General features: G+C 39.6%; 1 protein-coding gene across 2 annotated transcripts in view; it reads right to left on the minus strand.

Annotated features, from left to right (window-relative positions):
• DOK5 (docking protein 5) overlaps window positions 1–22,265 on the minus strand; it is a 172,956-nt gene that overhangs the window by 88,966 nt on the left and 61,725 nt on the right. For both annotated transcript variants that reach the window (XM_010363356.2, XM_010363355.2), the window contains exon 2: window positions 4,053–4,160. In XM_010363356.2, coding sequence (XP_010361658.1) covers window positions 4,053–4,160 — 108 coding nt within the window. The remainder of the gene's footprint in view (window positions 1–4,052; window positions 4,161–22,265) is intronic.

Consider the following 22,265-nt stretch of genomic DNA (forward strand, 5'->3'; position numbering starts at 1 on the left):
TCGCTCTGTCACCCAGGCTGGAGTGCTGTGGCCAGATCTCAGCTCACTGCAAGCTCCGCCTCCCGGGTTCACGCCATTCTCCTGTCTCAGCCTCCCCGGTAGCTGGGACTACAGGCGCCGCCACGTGGCCCGGCTAGTTTTTTTTTTTTTTTGTAGTTTTTAGTAGAGACGGGGTTTCACCGTGTTAGCCAGGATGGTCTCGATCTCCTGACCTCGTGATCCGCCCGTCTGGGCCTCCCAAAGTGCTGGGATTACAGGCTTGAGCCACCGCGCCCGGCCTGGTATTTTCTTCTTAATAATATCTTTAAAAATAAAATGGGAGAAGTACTGTGCTCTTAGCAATGCTATAGATTTCCTCCGGGCGGGATATGTCTGCATGCACCACACCACCTCCGTATTCATCAAATAGCATGATGTACATTTCCTCATTTCTTTTGGAAATTGCTTTATTTATATTAGAATAAACTCTAAAATTTGGTCACGGTGTGCTACTTATAACCCAAGTATTTTATTATCAAGATTCATAAATTACACAGCCTTTAGATGAAAAATGCGTATCTCAGAATTACTCCAGCTTTTTATATGCCCCGAGAGATTAATACTAAATGTATCAGATCTAAAAGAGTAGAGGATGAATCAGCTACAGGAATTCATCAAGGGCTTGGAGGCTAAATGTAGATAATTCTTCCGTTCTAATGCTTTGAACTTTGGTTAATGATTATTATAGATGAAAGAGAATGTGGCTTACCAAGTTCCCCAAAGATTTACATATTAAATTCCAGAGCCAGCAGGTAGAGTCTGAAATAGAGCAAGTTTGTCCTCAACTTCCCTTTCTTCATTTCACATTCAAGCAAGAGCTTTTTCATCCATTTTGGTTTTATATTTTTCTGTCCTCCTAAAACATCCAAATCCTGGTTTTTTCTGCCTCCATCACTGCCCACCCTATTTTCTTCAAATCAAAATTCTTTTTTCTGGTTTCAGATGCCTCAAGTACAGATTTCTTCTGGTAAGCTAAATAAAAGTATGACACATAGACATCTGTATGTATTCCGTTTCCTCTACTGATAACATTTCTTGCTTTTCAGCCAATACTTTTAAAAGTGTTCACTATGTGTTAGATTCTGGTAACTAATAGTGAATCATGTCTCCCATGTCCCCAAAAACCGTGTCTCTGTAGACCTTATTTTATGCAGGGGAAAGAGGAAGACAATAGGAAACAACCAAGCAAGTGCGTTATGTTATGGTGCCTCCTAAGAAGAGAAATAAGAGGGATGTGGAAGGCAGTGACTAGGTGGGTTCTATTTCCAACAAGGAGTCAAGAAATGGCCTCTCTTAGAGGAACAATTTGAGCAACGCACTGAACAAAGTAAGGGAGTGAGCTCTGTGGGTACCTGGGGGAGAACATTCCAGGAAAAGGGAAGAGTAGGTGTAAAAGGTAGGAGGTGCTTGGCATCTTCTAAGGAAAGAGAGGAGCCCAGGGCACCTGGAGCAGAGGAAGGTGGGATTAAGGAAACTCAGAGATGAGGTTAAAAGGGCAGCAAGAAATCAAATCATGTGATCACATAGACCAGGGACCCTCACCCCTGGGCAGCAGATGGGTACTGGACCAGTACTGGTCTACAGCCTATTAGGAACCAGGCTACACCGCAGGAGGTGAACAAGCATTCCTGCCTGAGCTACACCTCCTGATTCGCATAGGAGTGTAAACTCTATTGTGAACCTAGGGATCTAGGTTGCCTGCTCCTTATGAGAATCTAATGCCTGATCATTTGAGGTGGAACAGTTTCATCCCGAAACTAATCCCACCCCCAACCCCGTCTGTGGAAAAATTGTCTTCCATGAAACCTGTCCCGGTGCCAGAAAGGTTGGGGACCACTGGCGTAGACCATTAAAACACCTTGGCTGAGAGTGTTGCAGCAAAGAATGTTGTAATGTCATACAAATGTTTCGAACAGACTCTAGAAGCCCAAGAATTTGGCAGTCCACTGCCTAGGACCCCAGTGGTAGCAGTAGAGGCTGTGAGCTGTGTTCAGAGTCTCCATACATTTTGAGCATACGGCCAACATCATTTGCCAATGGATGGGATTTGAGGAGTTCCTATAACGTATTCCTCATTTATCTTCTTTCTTCTCTTAGGTATGTATAGGTCTATCAGTAAAACATAGCCTATTTCTTATTTTTTCTACATTCAGAAAGGTTGGCATATGGAATTGTAAAAAATCAGATATGTGGATTGTGAAGAACCAGACATATTTGGAACTCTACCAAGACAAAAAAAGGATCAATGGCCACACACAATGACCAAACAGTACAGGGCCTCGTGGTGAATTGCAAAGTTATAGACTGGCTAAGGTTCTCAAGAGAAGACCTGATGTATAACTATAATTTCTGGCCACCTAAAGCTCTGTCTGTGTCTAGATGATAAGCCAAACATCTTCCTGGGTATTTTGATTCTCCTTTAAAGAAAAGGCTGTTCGAGCTAAAATAAAGCAAGTCACCCTTATAGCATTGCTCGCCATGTTGTTATAAGATAAAATACTGGATACATGAGGGATAGCTGGGCCATAATACGTCTGATTCAAAATGACTGGAAACAAATAGTTGGGAGTGTTATAGAAGTGGAGAGTTTGGCTCAAGATTATTTGCAGGGTTCAGAGTTATGTTATCACTGGCTTCATGGATCACTGTGCCTCAATAATACATTCGCAATTCAACAACTCTTCCCTGAGAACAAAAAATAGATATATTTGAATAGCATCATTTCATATGTGGCAGATGAAAGATAAATGATAGAGGAAATCTGGATCCAAAAAGGTATAAGTGGGTTCTCCTTTGGAGAGAAGGAAGGCTGGGAGTGGAAGCCTTGGAATGTGGAACTGCTTCATGGGGTGACAGGGAAATGAAACGCATGGAAGATGCCACCCCTGACTCCCTTTTCTACCTGTCCCAGAAGCTTGTTTTGTGCCTATTCTTCCCTTATGTACATACAGATGTGCCTATAAAGTATAGCATAGTCCTTATTTCTCTAATTTGAGAAGAAATGCAGCTTCCCCTACTGTTTTCATCATCATATAAACCAAAGTCAACACAGACCCTTTATAAGATGTCAAAAAGTCACTACTTTTGGTGGATTTGCACAAAAGGAAAGACTGTTCACTTCCCCCACCTAGCCAAGTTTCTGTTCTAATAGATCGATTGGTTTCACATAAAAGTTTAAATGGCAAAGAAGCCTGGCCCCAGTAAATTCTCACCAAATGAGGCTTAAAGAATCTTCAAGATGGAAAGCCAAAATTAAAATGTTCTATCATTAAAATAAGCATAGTTCCTTCACAGACAAAAGAGTAGTATTTTCTCCACATGAAAATAACCAGAGCCTTGGAGGAGTGTTAACCACGTCCTATCACATGTTTTCATGAAAAAAGAAAATACATAGGCTGCGTGTTAACAAGGACCATGGAAATATACTGCCATGTAGAGGGAAATACTTAGCTAATTTGTGAAACCAAGTGGTAAGTAAATCTTGTACTTACCTTAATGAATTCTAACACACAATGACTGTTTTTAGTGAGGAAGTCTCACTACTACTAAGAAAATTTAGTCATCAAACTTAAAGAAATCAACAAATGGGTCGAACTTCCTCTTCGTCCACAGTTACCTATTTTCTGCTTCTTCCCCTCCCTTCTCTCCCCACATTCCCCAAGCATTGAATGAGTGTCTTTCTGCATCAGGCAGTGTCTGAGACACAATGAGATCCAGTCCTCATCCTCTCAGGGTTTCAGTGTAGGGAGTACAAGAACATGATAAGTCCCATTGCAGAGATTGGAAAACAACAAGAACAGCTACAGCAAATAGCAGGAAACCAGAAGAGTGACTTTACATTAGTCAATTACTTGAAACAATTAGCAAGCAGATGTTATTTTAGGGGTGTTTTGTCCTTGGAAAAGGTATTGCTTGTACCTTTGTTAAATAATTTAGGCAAGTCTTCAGACTCAGTAATTCCAGTTGCCTCCCTGTAAACAGATTTCTGGAAAGCTACAGCAATTGAATCTTACCTTATGATAACACCTGAAATATGCAGCACGTTCATCAGAAAATTTCTCCAGTCTTTTTGGACCTTTGCTTGAAGCTTTCTTGAATACTAACCAGCATCGTTGATAAATCTGGAAGGAAATACAAAGACTGAGCTCAGCATCTTCCCTGACTGACATTTGCATTTAAATGTTTTCTTTTTGACGTTTCCACCTGTGAAATATTTGCAAGCCAGAAATGTGATGTTGCTTTGGGAAAATAAAGTTTTAAAAATCAAAATTATTTCCACAATGGGCATATTATGTGTCATTCAGACAATTACTGGAATCAAAAGAAAATAAGTATTTGAAGATAAATTTCTTCATGCTTTGATAGCAATATCACTAGGTCTATTTCAGAAAAAGTCCCAGAGATAAAAATCCCAAATAAGGACAAATAAAATAGGCAGTTCAAGGTGCATGCTAGAATTTCAAGTGCAATTAAATCTGAAAATCATGGGCTTGGTCTATGCTAAAGATCTCATTGCCCATCCTAGAATCTGACAGCTCATGGTTGTCATGTGGCATTCTTAATAATGGATAGTGAAGAGTTGGACCAGGCACTAAACTAACTAGCTAATAATTGGCTGATTAACACCAACCAAATTCTTGCTTAGGATATTCAACCCAGAGACCTGAAGATCACTGCCAGAGGTGCAGACCAAATTGAAAGACCAATGCCAGTAGGTTTACACAGAAGTTGTTGGCCGTGTTGAATCACTTGCAGGAGACTTAAGCAGTGGAACCTGCTACAGGGAACTAGATCATTTCTACTCTAGGTAAAAGAGACAATTTAGTTCTTCACCATCTTCCAATTCCTAATATTGAGATCTAGCCTTTCCTCTGGGTTTCTTGGAAATCATCTATATCCCCAAAGAACCCATTGCCATCAACATCACTGCAACTTTTAATTAAGCTAGCTTGAATGGGGGTCTGATTCTAGCAGCCAAAACTACCCTGAAGAAAATAACTAGTAAAAAATACACTAGTACATTAAAATATTAGTAATGCTAGAGAGAGAAAATGCAAAGAGCTAATGAGCATATAAAAAAAGTTCTCAAAAAGCAAAATAAAGTGAGACTTTTTTAAACCTAAAAATTAATGAGTATAATTTTTTTTTTTTTTTTTTTTTTTTTTTTTTTTTTTTTTGAGACAGAGTCTGGTCTCGCTTTGTCGCCCAGGCTGGAGTGAGGTGGTGCTATCTTGGCTCACCTGCAACCTCTGCCTCACGAGTTGAAGCGATTCTCTTGCATCAGACTCCCTGAGTAGCTGGAATTACAGGCAAGCGCCACCACGCCCGGCTAATTTTTGTATTTTTTTAGTAGAGACGGAGTTTCACCATGTTGGTGAGGCTGGACTCAAACTCCTCACCTCGTGATCCGCCCACCTCGACCTCCCAAAGCGCTGGGATTACAGGCGTGAGCCACCACGCCCGGCAAATGAGTATAAATTAATAATAGTATTTACTGATGGCAAATGTCTGAGTGGCACTATTATACTTGACTGGTGATCTTTAAAGGTCACCTGACAATAAATAACCTTAAAAGAATAGAAATCATGCCTATAATCCCAGCACTTTGGGAGGCCGAGGCAGGCGATCACAACGTAAGAAGATCGAGACCATCCTGGCTAACACGGTGAAACCCCGTCTCTACTAAAAATACAAAAAATTAGCTGGGCATGGTGGCGGGCACCTGTAGTCCCAGCTACTCGGGAGGCTGAGGCAGGAGAACGGCGTAAACCCGGGAGGTGGAGCTTGCAGTGAGTGGAGATGGCGCCACTGCACTCCAGCGTGGGCGACAGAGCGAGACTCTGTCTCAAAACGAAAAGAAAAGGAAAGAAAAAAAGAATAGAAATCTATCCTTAGGAAAAAACCCCAAACAAAATGAATTCCATATTCAAGGGCAGATGGGTGGACTCTCTTCAGTCATGATTATCCTCCATCCTTAAATCACCTCCAATTACCATACATATGTGGTTTTGTATACTTTACCCATAAATAATCTTTATGCACTACAAAGTTTAAGAACCTCTGAGCTAATAAGAAGAAACGAAACAAAGTCTACATAAAATATTTGGTCCTTCAAACCATAGTCAATTTTAAAACCTTTTATAATTCTATCAGTACCTGGCAGATGTGGGAGGAATTCAAGTTAACTACTGCTTGTCTGCAATGTTTATATATTCCATTTTTCTCTTCTGTCTCAGAAACTTGAACATAAATTAACTGCTTTGTTCAGGGTGAAAAAAGGAAATCCACTCTACTCCGAAGTTTAGCTCTAAATAAAGAGGGTAAGATATGTGTCTGATCCCACCGAATGTACAATAAAATGTTGGCAGCATTATTTACAATAAAAAAAATTAGAGATTACTCAAATTTCAACAATAAGGAGTCACAAAGTAAATTATAATATTTCTATAATATATAATGTAATATACCTACTTATCTGTAAAGTAACAGTAGCTATAATAAATGGTACACATATAGTAAATATGTAGTACATATTACAGTATATATATAGAATATATCTATAATAAATGTTACACATCTATAAGATAACATAGGCAATTATTTTATAAAAATAGTAATATAGATAATATTCATAATATTTATATAGTAAATTATACTACATCTATAGTGCGTAAGTTATCTATCTGCAGGATAACATAGGTGGTTCATTTGAAACAAGTTTCAGAAGGAATTTCCAAGGACATAGGAAAGTGTTCATAATATGTGATTGTGGGGAAGGGTGAAGCAGAATACAAAATTTCATTTAGGTCATGATCTCCACTATACTAAAAATGCATGGAAAAAGACAAAAAAAAAAAAAAACCCAAAATGTTAACAATGTTTTCTCTGCATCATAAGAATAGGCTTTGGTTTTGTTCGCTAGTTTTTGTTTTGTTTAATACAAGTTAATACTGTATGGCTGGGCACGGTGGCTCAAGCCTGTAATCCCAGCACTTTGGGGGGCTGAGATGGGTGGATCATTTGAGGCCAGGAGTTTGAGACCAGCCTGGCTAATATGGCAAAATCCCATGTCTACTAAAAACATAAAAATTAGCTGGGAGTGGTGGCACATGCCTGTAGTCCCAGCTGCTCGGGAGACTGAGGCACATGAATTGCTTGAACCCGGGAGGCAGAGGCAGCAGTGAGCCGAAATCATGCCACTCAACTCCAGCCTGGGCAGCAGAGAGAGACTACCAAAAAAACAAACAAAAAAATCCCTGTAAATTAAATGAAAGAGGATTCTGTTATTTTTTAAATACCCAGAGGTATTAGTATAATTAGTCAATTCTATTGGTTTCCATCCTGCAGTTATTAAATCCACCAAGCAATATGAAAACACAGAGACAAAGGTGGAAAAGCAATTCAGTGGAAGAAAAGCAAGCTTTACAATGCACAGTACTGAGGCAATTGGACATCCATGGGGCGGGGGGAAATCGTCGACTTAAACATTAAAACACTCACCTTAAATAAAAAATAGCTAAAAATAGACCTAAATATTAAATAAAACAATAAAAAGAAAATGCAAGAGATCACAGTCTGGACAGAGTTCTTAGACCTGTTACCAAAGGCACAATCTACAGAGGGAGAATTTGATAAACTGGACCTCACCAAAATGAAAACTTTTGCTATGTGAAAAAGTCATGAACAGACATCTCACTGGAGAGGGTGTGCAGATGGTCGAGAAGCACATGAAGACATGTTCAATATCACTACCTATGTGGGAAGTGAAAATTAAAACCACAAGGGCTACCCATACACACCTATCAGATTGGCTGAAATAATAATACCACCACCACCCAATGCTGACAAGGAGGTGGAAAAATTGATGACTCATACATAGTTGGTGGGAATGTAACACGGTACAGCCACTCTGAAAAACAGTGGTAATTTCTTTAAAAAGTGAAATAAGCAACATAAAACCAGCAGTTTCATTCTTAGGAATTTATGACACAGAAATGAAAACTTTTATTCCCACATACAAAAAAAAAAAATCTTTTTTTTTTTTATTTATAGCTTTATTCAAAACAGCCAAAACCTGAAAGCCTGATAACGTGGGTGAATGATAAAACAAATGGTGGTATTTCCTCCATATGATGGAATACTACTTAGCAATAAAAAGAAATTAACTATTAATATCTCCAACAACTTGAGTAAATCTCTATAAGAATTATACTGAGTGGAAAAAAAAAAAAACAGCCAAATCTAAAATGTTACATACTACATGATTGCATTTGTATAGCATTCTTGATGTGACAAAATTATAGAAATGGAAAACAGATTAACAATGGTCAGAAGTTAGGAATGTGGTGGTGGAGGAGAGAGGGAGTCCAGGGATGTGGGTTTGGCTGTAACAGGTTAACATGAGGGATCCTTGTGGCAATGGAACTGTTCTGTAGCTTGGCTACATCAATATCAATGTCAATATCTTTGTTATGATATCGTACCATAGTTTTGGAAGACTTTACTACCAGAGAAACTGAGTAAAGGATACAGGATCTTTTTGTAATATTTCTTACAATTGAAAGTGAATTTATAATTATCTCAAAATAGAATGTTTAAATTTTTAAAAAGACAGTAAGATGTACAGATATTAAAGCAAGATCTTAAAATTACAGCCTAATCTAACAAATGTCATCTACATTCTTCTCCAGTCCTTTTTTTTTTTTGCCATCAGATCACAGTCTAATTAACCACTAGACTGAGCAACTCTAAGAAGGCAAGTTACAAGAGCCATTGGTAAGAGTTCAAGCACCAAATCCTTTTCAGGGTGGAGATTCAGCCATGAAAATGAACATTCTCAGTACTATGGTTGGCAAGGAGAGTCCTATCAACATCTTGCTTATGTCTGAATAACCGATGAGACAATTGGCTCCCTTAAAATATTACCACCACCTGAGGACTGTAATTACAGTGGGAATGACTGTCACTCTGCTTCTTCAAATAAAGGATGTGAAAAATAGGTTTCTTGCTGTCATTCTACTATTGGCAACCTCTTGCTTTTGTACATGCCCCAAGAATGTGTTCAAAAACTGAACATGCTAAACGTGTGCAAAATTTATGCCCACTGCAAGAAAAGATATCTTCACCAAGAAAGATATTTTAACTTTCCTAATTATCCCTCAGTTTTCAGATCCAAACTTCAATGACAGCATTTCTAACATTTTTAAAAATGTGTTCATTTTCTTCACAGTTGAACCAGTGTTTGCCTGGCTTATGTCCAAAAGCTGCTGAATGCAAGCTAAAGGTTCTTCAATTTCAGCATGCCTAATGATTTCCATTTTGGACCTATCTGTATTAAGTCTAGGGGACTTTTTTCTCATTTCTTATTTTTCTTTTGATTTATTAAGTAGTAAGGACAAATGAAAACATATTGGTTCATTAGAAGATAACGAAAACTCAAATTTGGTTAATGAACAGGCAGTCTGAGATGTCCAACTATAACATACAAATACACAGTACAAAAGTAGACAGTACCAAAGTTGTGAGCAATGTGTGCAATCAAGATCCTTCCTCTATTGTCATATATCATACCTCAGTGATTCTCACTGGTCCAGCATCACTCAGGATAATTGCTAAATATGCAGATTCCTAGAGACTAGCCAAGGTCTACTGAGTCAAAACCTCTTCAGTTGGGACCAAATTTGCTCTTCACTATGTTTTCTGGTATTTTATCTGTAATTTGCAAGTCAATGTCATAAATATTTATAAAGTACTTTCAGACGATGCTGTGTCTCCCTCTCGGGGCTGCAGACAAAGATTTCTAAAAGTGCTTCTGGATGCGGGCACCTGAGATGGGTGGCTTGCAAAAGGTGGCACATGGTGGCCTTTGAAACAGAGCAGCATGAGCTGCCATCTTGAGTTTGAGAGAGACACTGAAGGAGAAATGTAATCCATTAAACTAAACTCCCAATTTCAACTGCTAGCACACTGTCCTAAGAACACCAGAAGAGCCACTAAGTATCCAGAGGACTAAAAGCTTATCTTAAATATCTCAGTATTGTTTAGCAAAAATAAAACAGGAAGACTTACTAAATATGGTAGCATGTGAGAACTACTTGGATTAACACTGACATTGTTTCAAAGAATGACAATTTGAAAATAATCCCATTCACTTAATAGTTTAGGGCAGTTTTTAAAAATTAATTCATTCAACTGTCTCCTTTATATTTTATGTAACAAATCTACTTGTCATCGATAGTATTATTTAGTTAACATTTTTCTTTAAATTGACTTTTTAAACTAACATTTTTATGTAAAAGAGAAATCTTTTATTCGAACTATAATAGTTTCACTGGCTATAAATAGTAGTTAATCCTGGTTGGGTGCGGTGGCTCATGCCTGTAATTCCAGCATGTTGGGAGGCCCATGTGGGTGAGTTGCTAGAGTCCAGGAGTTCAAGACCAGCCTGGGCAACATGGTGAAATCCTGTCTGTATAAAAATATATATATATAAAAAGTAGGTGTGGTAGTGCATGCCTGCAGTCCCAGCTACTTGGGAAGCTGAAGTCAGAAGATCACCTGAGCCCAGGGAGGTCGAGGCTGCAGTGAGTCAAGATTGTGCCACTGTACTCCAGCCTCATGACAGAGTCTTAAATAAATAAATAAAGATAGGTAATCCAAATGTAAATACACTGGATGAGATTTCAATGACAGTACAATTTCCATGTTGAAATATCTCACCTCCTATACATTCATGTTTCTCAATTTTAGCACGAGTGACATTTTGGGCCAGAAAAGTCTTTATACTTGGGGGGTTTTCCTGTGCATGGTAGGACGTTTAGTAGCACCTCTGGCCTCCACCCACTAAATACCAGTAGCAGATTCTCCCACCTCCACTGAAATCCAAAATTGTCTCTAAACATTGTCAAACATCCTCTGGGGGGCAAAATGAGGACCACTGCCATAGCTGAACGCATGCTGATCTGAAATTGTATATTTGAAAATTATGTGTCTTTGTGAGTATCTTCAAAGCCCCTGATTTGAACAAGTCAATCCCCACAGGCCACTGTCAAAGCTTAAGCAAATAAGCATATCACACAGTTCCAACAACCTGGGTAGAAGGAGAGCAGATTGAGTAGTTACATGAAAATCTCATTCAGCATGTACTTTGTTGTTGGTGGTGGTAGTTTTATTATACCTAATTTTCAGCCTTAAATTGTCACCAATCCATGTATAATTTGTTCTGTTTTTCCTTTGTCTTTTCTTCCTTTAAAATTTGATACCCTTAATAATTTCTTAGCCCTGGTTTAAAATCTCTAACATTTTTTATTGGCTTCTTTTCCTAGCAAAGAATATTCTGATAAGTTCACCAAAATTTCCAGTTCTAAGAAGCAGCTGAAACAATTAAGAATTTGCTTAGAATTCCTAATTTTACTATAATAGTAAGGCTTCAAATGTCTTGAACAGAATCACAATTATACCTCTAAAGGAGTCCAGGACAGTTATGAAGAAAACAGCAAATTTTGGTGACAAAATTCCTGTTGAAAGGAAATAGTACACTGCCTCCAGGCCTTTATAATCTACCACAGGAGTCGGCAAACTTTCTGTAATGAGCCAAAGAGTAAATGTTTTAATCTTTGAGAGCCCCCAGGTCTCTATTGCAACTACTCAACTCAGCAAATATAGCATGAAAGCAGCCACAGAATATATGTAAATGAATGGGTATGGATACCTTCCAATAAAACTTTATTTACAAAGCCAAGCAGTGGGCCAGATTTGGCCTTGGGCCTTAGTTTGCCAACCTCTGGTCTACAGTAGTATTTCTCAACTCTTTAAGCACAGATCTCATAGAAATCTGTTTGAAAAGTCTCTCTGGGGAGAAATGGAAGTAATTATGCCTTCTGTGGAATCCCTATACTTTCCACATCTCCCCACAAGCCGAGATTCTACTCCAATAAAATTCTATTAAAATGTTGACTTGAGGCTTTTTCAACCCCCTCCAGCAAATGTCTGGTCTCTCTGTCCACCACTGGGGAGTCACAGTTCTATAATTAATGTGGATGCCATCCTGAAGAGCACTTTCTCATGCAGATCCATTAGCATCCCCATCTCTAGCACTGGGCTGTAGTTAGGTTTCTATAGTTATTCTATGAAGTTAAGGTACAACTTAACTAAGTAGGTGAAAATTGTTTTCCATTTTGCCAGCATGCCCTTTCTGTAATCCCACTGACTTTCTCTTCTCAGAGCATTCTCTCCAAATTCTGAAGACATGTATCAATGAGAACACTTGGACACAGGGTGGGGAACGTCACACACCGGGCCTGTTGTGGGGTTGGGGGAGGGAGGAGGGATAGCATTAGGAGATATACCTAATGTAAATAACGAGTTAACGGGTGCAGCACCCCAACGTGGCACATGTATATATATGTAACAAACGTGCATGTTGTGCACATGTACCCTAGAACTTCAAATATAATCATAAAAGAAGATATATATCATCACAGTACTGACTGAATTAGCCTCAGTTCTCATTGGCACCTACTTTCCAAAACAAATCAAATATTTTTCTCAAGCAGGATGTTAATATTAATGCCCAGCATTGGCTGAACTCTTGTTCTGCACACTGTGGAATGCTGAGCCCTTTATGTGCATTATTTCAATTAGTCCTCCCAACATTTCTGTTTGGCAGATTCTATTATTATTCCTATTTCACAGATGAGCAAATTTTGTTTTAGTGAGGTTAAGCATCTTACTCAAGGTCAAAAACTAAGAGAAATACGCCAGGCTTCCAACTTTTGTTTGCCTGATCTGGAAAATAAGCTCTTAACCACTACTCCAGGAATTTTTTCAGAAAAGTTGGACTCTTAGGGATGCATAAACTCAGACTGATGGTCGATCCATCTGTAAGAAGTTTATTTTCATGCTTATCATAATCTAAAAAGAGACACTTAGTTGTAGCCATATGCTCTTTCATCTGGACGACTACTTTATAGATAATCTATTTCAGTGTGACATTTGCATTTCTGATTTTAAGTTCACTCACTGGCACTAAGTGTTCACCCACAGTGATAGTTTTGAAGGGAGTTTTTCTGAAACTGGGTTCTTAAGACAGTAATTCAGGACTCCATGTAGCCTAGCAATCTGCAAGAAGTATTTGCTTTGAAAAGAACTCCATATTATCTCTCCTTAAGTGATAACATAGTCAGTGTCTTTGACAGAAGTGCAGGAACCCAAGTTAAGTATTTTTCGAACTATATTAGAATTAGATGTTATCTCATGTAACTTCTCAATTCTTCTTGGACTTCCTTGCTTCTGTAACTCTCAGCCTCTCGCTCTTCATTTGCCATGGTGGTGGCAAACTAGGCTAAGTGACTCACCACTGGCCTGGACAGTCCACTACCTGGGGCTGACCAGTCACTTCTCCATGAGTGTCCAACCCTCCAATTTGGCTGACACTATCCCCATAGAGTCTCAGTCTCCTCTGTCACTTTCAGGCTTTTCAACAGCCACAGAAAATGGTGTGGGTTGATATAATCTGGAAGTCAAGGGTGGAGATGTTAACCAAGGACAACCAGGAGATAGGAGTTTGCCCCACAGGTAATGCCCCTCCATCCTATATGAGAGTGAAACCGTCTTTGCAAAAATTGTAACAATGAGGAAATTAAGACAATGAAAGGGATTTGATCTAATCAGCCCTCATCGTGCCTTTAATGTCAAAACTGCCCTTAGTCATTCTCAGGCTTGGGCCAAGCTAACATTGGGAGAAATTTAGTTTATAGGTTAAATGATAATCGCTTTTCTTCAGAACTAAATGTCCTTTGTAAAACTTGTGAAAGACCACCAGGTTAGGAGGATGAGAGGAGCTATTCTGCTATGATGTAGGTGTAAAGAATGACCAGCCATGATTCTGGAAGTCACAAGATCTGCAGCTTCTTCAAATACCCCTGCAGATAACACCAGTACTGTAGAACCTAAGTTCTTGAGTTGTCTTTTCAGGCTTTTGCATTGTTGACCACCAACAGCCCCACCCAGACCCATGACTCTTGACTCAGCTGATCCTGTGGTCTCCACCCAGGAGTGGACTCAGTACACAGCACTGTTTTCCACACACCTACGACTGCATCCACAACCAATCAGCAGCACCCATTCCCTTGCCCATTCAACTATCCTTGTAAAACCCTAGCTTCCAAATTTTTACAGAGGCTCTGGTCTCCTGTTCAGCCAGCTCCGGGAGAATTAAACTATTTCCCTATTGCAATTCCTCTGTCTTGGTAACTTGGCTCTACCTGGGCAGTGATTAAAATGAACCATTGAACAGTTACAAGATCATTGGACTGGATGATCTCTGAGGCCAAGAAGGTCAGAACTTTCCAGTCCTATGAATGACTCTGTCATGACAGGATTTCACAGTTGGTGCTTGAAGACTACAAAAGAGTGATTTCTATGGCCTCCCCCAATCATAATATACAGGCTGCTACCAATTCCACTTACCAAAATAATGAACTGGGTCAGAATCATGTATTTTATGAAGGGAAAAAAATCTTTTTAATGAGTAAACAACATGATTCTATGCCTAGGATTCATATATATCCTTCATTTGTAAGGAAAGAAAAGCCAATTTGGAGAAAATTGCACAGTGCGTATCAAGATACATTTTAAATTCACTGTAAAGAAAAATACCAGCAAAAATGGGATGATTAATCATAAAATAGAGTATGTATAAAGAAGATTAAGAATACTTAAAAAGCATCCACAGGGAATAAATTAGCTATGCCAACCCTTTACTGGTGGTGAAGTAAATTAGCACAACCTTTCTAGAGGCAGAATTATGTCTACATTTTGATCCAGAAATACTACTTCCAGGAACTTCCCTTTGAGGAAATAATTAAGGAAATATGCACACATATGAGAATAGAGTCCTTTGGAGAAAAAACTGGAAATACTCTAAATGTCTCAGAGGACTGGTTTAATTAATCATGGCAAATCTGTAAACTAGAGGTTGCCATCATTAGAAATGATGTTGTAAAATAATATGTACACCATAGAAAATGCTATTAGTAAGTTATTAAGCACAAAAAGGAGGTTGTCCCTGCTTTTTAATCTATTTCACTTCTAGTTTATATACATATACACTCATTCTGTAAATAAGGCGAAGGTTGCAGTTGCTCATACAAGATTTGAGCTATATTTAATCCTCTCCCTCCCCCTCCTCTCTCTCTCTCTCTCACACACACACACACACACACACAGCAATTCTAGGGAATAATCTGCACTTCAGTGGAAAATTGGGCATTCTCTAGCAAGCACCTTTCGAGAATTATCTGTTTTTGATTCTGTGGGAACTATTCTACTTCTCTGTAAATTGTAGGTAAGTGAAAACAATGCAAAATTATTCTAGTCTCTAAAGATGCAAATTATGTCCTGTCCAGCAGAGGTTCAACTGAATCCCACCCACCCCACCCCCACTGTCCACAAAGCTAGATTTGCCTCCTTTTGAATATTCATTTCATCATTCGGGATATACAAATGTGTGAGTTCTTTGAATTACCCTTTGAACTAGTTTTAATATTCAACATTGTTCCTTCATTTAATTAATGAGTTAAGTAGAACCTTCGACACATGTTCATTCTACATTTGTATGAGAGTCATCATTTTACGTGTTTTGAAAATTATCTTTTAACGCAATTCATCAATCACCAAATTCTGTGTATTTTTACCCTCTTGCTAAACCTGGAATATTTGTATTTCTCTACAAGGGACTGCTACTCTAATCTAAGCCACCATCTTCTGAGTTTCAGAGGGCTCCCTGTTTTATTCTTGCTACTTTGCAATCCATTTTCTACCTAATATCTGGGGTGATTTTGGCAACACTAATCTGAACACATTGCTCCTTTACCTAAAGTATTTCTGTGGCTGCCTGATGCCTTTAGGGCAAAAATCAACAAAAATCAACGTCTTAATAAGACATTCCAGAACCCTCAAGAACTGGCACCTCCCTATGTTGTAACCTATTTTGCGGTTTTCTTCATTTTACATTCTTTTTCCATAAATATATGTTCTGTAGTATGTGTTTTTCATATAATAAAAATGAACATATTTTGAAAACATTCTCATGGAATCAATATCTGCCATGAACAGCTCAGACCATTCTTTCCACATAGAGGGAACCCTTCCTTTGTCAGTACAAAGTTGACCAGTGTCAACCAAGCAAGCGCTAAAAAAATGAAAGTTATATATGCTTTTCCTTCTCTCTCTCTAGGGCCTTTCTCTTCTCCAAAGCAGAAGCACTGCAGAAAGAAGCCATAATTTGGTATATTCATTTTTCTAACTTTGATTTCTGACTAGTTTTATTGAAAAAAGTAAAGACACTACTCTAAAGAAATGCCAGAAAATCTAAAATACTGCGTGAGCATTCTATTTAAACAAAAATTTGAGAGCTGATATCATTCTTTAATTAATTCCACAAATATTTATCAGGTGCCTACCATGTGCCAGGCATTATTTAGGTACAGGGGTTATGGCTACAAACAAAAGGGAGAAAATCTGCTGTGTTTGTTGTGCTTTCAGACAATCAATAAGATATATATGCTTACGTGTGTGTGTGTGTGAGAGTGTCTTATAATATGTCTCATGGTGTGATGCACCATGAAGGGAAATAAACCAAAGGCAATGATAGGAATTGTTAGTGGTGGTTATTGTGATTTTAAATAGGGTAAGGGATGAGTAGGGAAGTTCTCATGAAGAAGGTGTCATCTGAGCAAAGACTTGAAAGAGACGAAACAATCAACAGAGTGGATAAGTGAGGGAGTTGGGCTCTGGGTGGAAGAAATAAATGGCCTTGAGTCAGACCCGTGTCCAGCATGTTAAAGGGAGAATAAAGAAGCTTGAAGATAGGAGAAGAAATCAGGGCTGGCAGTGGTGGTGAGTGTGGGTCAGCATGGTCAGGCCTTATGGGTCTTACTCTAAAGATGTTGGCTTGGCCAGGCACGGTGGCTCACACCTGTAATCCCAGCACGTTAGGAGGCCCAGGTGGGTGGATCACTTGAGGTCAGGAGTTCTAGACCAGCCTGGCCAACATGGTGAATCCCCTGTCTCTACTAAAAATGCAAAAATTAGCTGGGTATGGTGGTGCATGCCTATAATCCCAGCTACTCAGGAGGCTGAGGCAGGAGAATCACTTGAACCTGGGAGGCACAGGTTGCAGTGAATGGAGACTGCACCACTGCACTCCAGCCTAGGCAACAGAATGAGACTCTGTCTCAAAAAAAGTAAAAAATAAAAATATATAACTAAGTAAAGACATTGGCTTTTTCTCTGACTGAGATGGGAAGTGAGATGAAGCATTGAATGGAAGTGATATAATCCAACTTCAGGTACTGTAGGGCAGGAAAGGCACAGGTCGGGGAACCAGTTAGAAGGGATCAGCAACAAACATTGCGGGGAGTGACGCTGACTTGGACCACGATGAAAGTGGAGGAGAAGTGGAAAGTGCTAAGAATCTGGACATATTGTGAAATTATAGTCAACAGGATTTACTGATGGGATTGAATGTAAGGGTAAAGTTAAGACAAAAGTCAAGGATGATTCCAAAATGTTTAGCTCAAGCAAGTGGAAGAATGGAGTTTCCATTAGTTGAGAAAGCCTGGAAAAGCACGAGGTTCAGTAGGGAGGGTGTGAAATCTGGGGATGGGTAAATTGAGCTTGTCACACCTATTAAACATCTAAGCCTGTATAAAAATTATATTATTAAGCATAATGAAGAAGTAGTTCTGTATACATCGTGTACATGAAACTATATATACGAGATTTTACTGCACTCTATAAATACAATAATATTATCCTCCCTATAGGGCTGTGTAAGAATTCAATATGTCAGTGCATTTAAAGTACTTAGGGCCAGGCACGGTGGCTCACATCTATAATTCCAGCATTTTGGGAGGCCACTGTGGAAGAATTGCTGGAGGCCAGGAGTTCAAGACCAGACTGGGTAACGTGGTGATACCTTATCTCCAAGAAAATAGAAAAATAAAAAAATTATCCAGGTGTGGTGGTGCACACCTGCGGTCCCAGCTACTCGGGAGGCTGTGGTGGGGAAAGATCACTTGATCCCAGGAGGTTGAGGCTGCAGTGAGCCATGCTCGTGCACTGCACTCCAGCCTGGGCGACAGAAACCCTGTCTTAATAAACAAATAAATAAATAACATACTTAGCATATTGCTTGGTATATAGTAAACACTCCATAGTGGTTAGCAGTTCATACCGTCCAGCTAGGTGGTGATTTGCGTGCAAACAAGGGCAACACATTTTATTTCCTTCATTTACTCATTTATTCTGCAGATATCCACTGAGCACCTACTATGAGCCAGACACTGTCCTAAGCAATGAGGAAAGAGCAGTACACAAAGCAAAGTCCAGAAACTTTACTTTCTATTACATAGGGACAAATAACCAGGCACTCCAGGCCTTCACACAACGCCAGGTCTGCGGTCATAATGGTGATAGACTATGTATGCAGAGCACTCATTTTGTGGTATGCACCCAATAAGTATTTTGGTAGAGTTAAAAAAAAAGCAATGATCTTTCTGGAGCTTCCAAAGGGACTTCCAGAGAGGTCTTCTGAGTAGTCACCAAGACTAAGTTCCAGTTGCTTACCCTACCCTATATAACTGACCCCTGCTTACTCATTAGGCCTCATATCCTACCACTTCCTACTTCACTCATAATAGGCCAGCCTCCACAGTGTTATATTCTTCTCTGACAAGAGATGAGAGAATATTTCCTCCCCTGCACTTCACATGGTTGACTCCTTTTCCTCCTTCAGGTCTTAAGTGGAATTTCTCTATCAGTTAGTTATTGTTGCATAATCAATCATTCCAAAGCTTAGTTGCTTAAACAACAATTTATCACTTCCCATGAATATAACTGTTGATTGGGCAGTTCTGCTGATCTGACCTGGCTCCATTAATCATGGCTGGGTTCATTCACCCATGAGCAGTCAAGTCCTGGGTTGTCTTAAGGTTGCCTGGAATGACTTAGCTCTGTGGCTCACGGTGTCTGATTCTCCAATAGCCTATCTGGGGCTTATTCTTCTGGAGCAAGCAGGAGTCCATGAGAGCAGGCAGAAACTGAAAATGCTTTTCATTTTTCAACTAACCTTTTTATTTGGAGATAATGGTTGAGTCACATGCAGTTGCAGCAAATACTACAGAGAGATTGTAGCTACTCTTTCTCAGTTTCTTCTAAGGGAAACATCCCCTAAAAGTATAGTATAATAATAGAGTCAGGATACAGACATTGATACAGGCAGGATTCAGAACAATTTCCATCAAGGATCCCTCACTTGCCCTTTCATTACCACAACCACTTCCTTGCCTGCCTTAACCCTTGGCAACCACTAATCTGTTTCTGTTCTCCCCTGTTTTTTTTTTTTTTTTTTTTTTTTTTTGGAGATGGTGTCTCACTCTGTCACCCAGGCTGGAGTGCAGTGGTGCAATCTCACCTCCGCCTCCCAGGTTCAAGTGATTCTTCTGCCTCAACCTCCCAAGTGGCTGGGACTACAGGCATGCACCACCACGCCTGGCTAATTTTTGTATTTTTAGTAGAGAAAGGGTTTCATCATATTGGCCAGGCTGGTATGACCTCATGATCCGCCTGCCTCAGCCTCCCAAAATGCTGGGATTACAGGCATGAGCCACCACACCCGGCCCTGTTCTCCTTTTATATAATTTTGGCATTTCAACAATGTTATATGCATATAATCATATAGTATGTAACCTTTTCAATTTGGCTTTTTTCATTTAGCATAATTCTCTACAGATTCACCCAGGTGGTGATATTCCACAGTACTACTGTTTGTTTACTCATTTTGTCACTGAAAGACATCTAGGTCCTTCAGCTTCTGACTGCTATGAATAAAACTGCTAAAAACATTCATACACAGATTTTTATGTGATTATAAGTCATTATTTCTCTGGGATAAACTTTACCACCCTTCACATAATTTTACTTCTCCTATTTATCATTGTCCTAAATATATTTTTCTATATCCATTTAGAAATATCGAAGACAGTGTTATAATTTTACTTCAACCATCAAACCTAATTTAGAAAACTTGAAAGGGGAAGGAAAATGTATTGCATTTACCCATATTTTTGCTCACTGAGTTCCTTCTTTCCTCCTGATGTCCCAAGATTCCTTCTTGTATTGCTCCTTTTCTGTTTAGAAATCTTCATCAATTTTTTTTTTTTTTAGACAGAGTCTCACTCTGTCACCCAGGCTGGAGTGCAGTGGCGCGATCTTGGCTCACTGCAAGCTCTGCCTCCCGGGTTCACACCATTCTCCTGCCTCAATCCCCCAAGTAGCTGGGACTACAGGTGCCTGCCACCTCGCCGGGCTAGTTTTTGTATTTTTTAGTAGAGACGGGGTTTCAACAGGTTAGCCAGGATGGTCTCGATCTCCTGACCTCGTGATCCGCCCATCTCGGCCTCCCAAAGTGCTGGGATTACAGGCTTGAGCCACCGCACCCGGCCATCAATTATTTTTTAAGGTAGATCTGCTGGTGACAAATTCTCTTTATTTTCTTTCATCTGACAATGTCTTGATTTCCCCTTCATTCCTGAAGGACATTTTTGCTAGGTATAAGATTCTGGGTTGACAGTTCTTTTCTCTTAGCACTGGATGAACAAACTTCCTTCTGCCAAATCTTTTCAGCTACTATTTCATTGAGTTTATTAGGTCCTCCCTTAATGTCAATAGGTTCTTGGAAATTGTGACTTGAAGCAAAAAAAAAAAAAAGTGCATAATAAAACCATTTTTTTTCTCACCATTATAATGAAATGACATTACTCAAGAACTTGTTGTTGTGGCCAAGTGTGGTGGCCCACGCCTGTATCCCAACACTTTGGGAGGCTGAGGCAGGTGGATCACGAGGTCAGGAGTTCGAGACTAGCCTGACCAACATGGTGAAATCCCGTCTCTACTAAAAATACAAAAATTAGCCGGGTGTGGTGGTGTGTGCCTGTAATCCCAGCTACTCAGGAGGCTGAGGCAGGAGAATTGCTTGAACGCAGGAGGCAGAGGTTGCAGTGAGCTCAGATTGTGCCACCGCACTCCAGCCTGGGTAACAGAGTGAGACTCCATCTCAAAAAAAAAAAAAAAAAAAAAAAAAAAAAGAACTTGTACATCATTTCATTTAAAGTCACAGTTTCCAAGATTCTGTCAGCAATGGAGGTGAGGACTTCCACACTTTTCAGTCCCGTGTCTCTCTCCTCTCCTTCTGGTCCCTGTTGACATGAATGTTAGATCTTTAGTTACAATGCCATGGGGTCCCTGAAACTCTTGTGATTATTTTTCCATTCTATTTTTTCTCTGTTGTCCCAATTGGATGATTACTATCGCTCCATTTTGCCTGTGTTCTCTCTATTCTGATGTTGAGCCCATCCAATTTCAATTACTGTATTTTTCAGTTCTAAAGTTTCCATTGGGCCTTCTTTATATCTAATTTCTCTTGAGAAAATTTTTAATTTTTTTCCTCATGCTTCAAGCAAGTTTGTAATTGCTCCTTGGGGCATTTTTATCACAGCTCCTTTCATATCTTTGTCACATAATTCTATCACCTCTGTGTTGGCGTTCATTATTTGAGAGCTTCCTGATTTGGTATAATGAGTACTTTGTATTGAAACCTAAGTATTTGGCACATTATGTCATGAGGTTCTAGATCTTAAATAAATCTCTTTCAACAGGATTACTCTAATGTTGCTACAACAGGAGAAGGGGCAGGAAAGTATGCCTTCTTGTTGCTGCTGGTAGAAATCCAGAATCCCCAGAAAATCATACTGGATACTTGATGGGGCCCCTAGGGCCCTGCATTATTGCTGGGTTGGGATGGTAGGCACACTGTCTGCTCATGCGGCCTCCACTGGTTCCGCATTGGGAGTGGCCTCATTACCACTGGGCAATTCTGACTCCATTAGGTCTCCTCTGACACCACCCCAGTGGGGAGAGGAAGGAGCACCTCATTCCTACTGAGCAGAATTAGAAGTCCCGACTTCCCATGTGGTCTCCGCAGACACCATGGTGTGGAGGACTTGTTACTGATGGGAGTGGATGAAAGTTTGAGCTCCTGACTCGGCCTTCCCAGACATCATCTTGGTGAAGTTTTGGGATAACTCATTACAGTTCCATGAGGATGGAGATCTAGGTCCCCCACTTGGTCTTCATGGGAGAGGGTGGGGCCACAGTCTCTTCTT

This window comes from Rhinopithecus roxellana, chromosome 13 (genome assembly GCF_007565055.1).
Source record: "Rhinopithecus roxellana isolate Shanxi Qingling chromosome 13, ASM756505v1, whole genome shotgun sequence".
NCBI lineage: Eukaryota > Metazoa > Chordata > Mammalia > Primates > Cercopithecidae > Rhinopithecus > Rhinopithecus roxellana.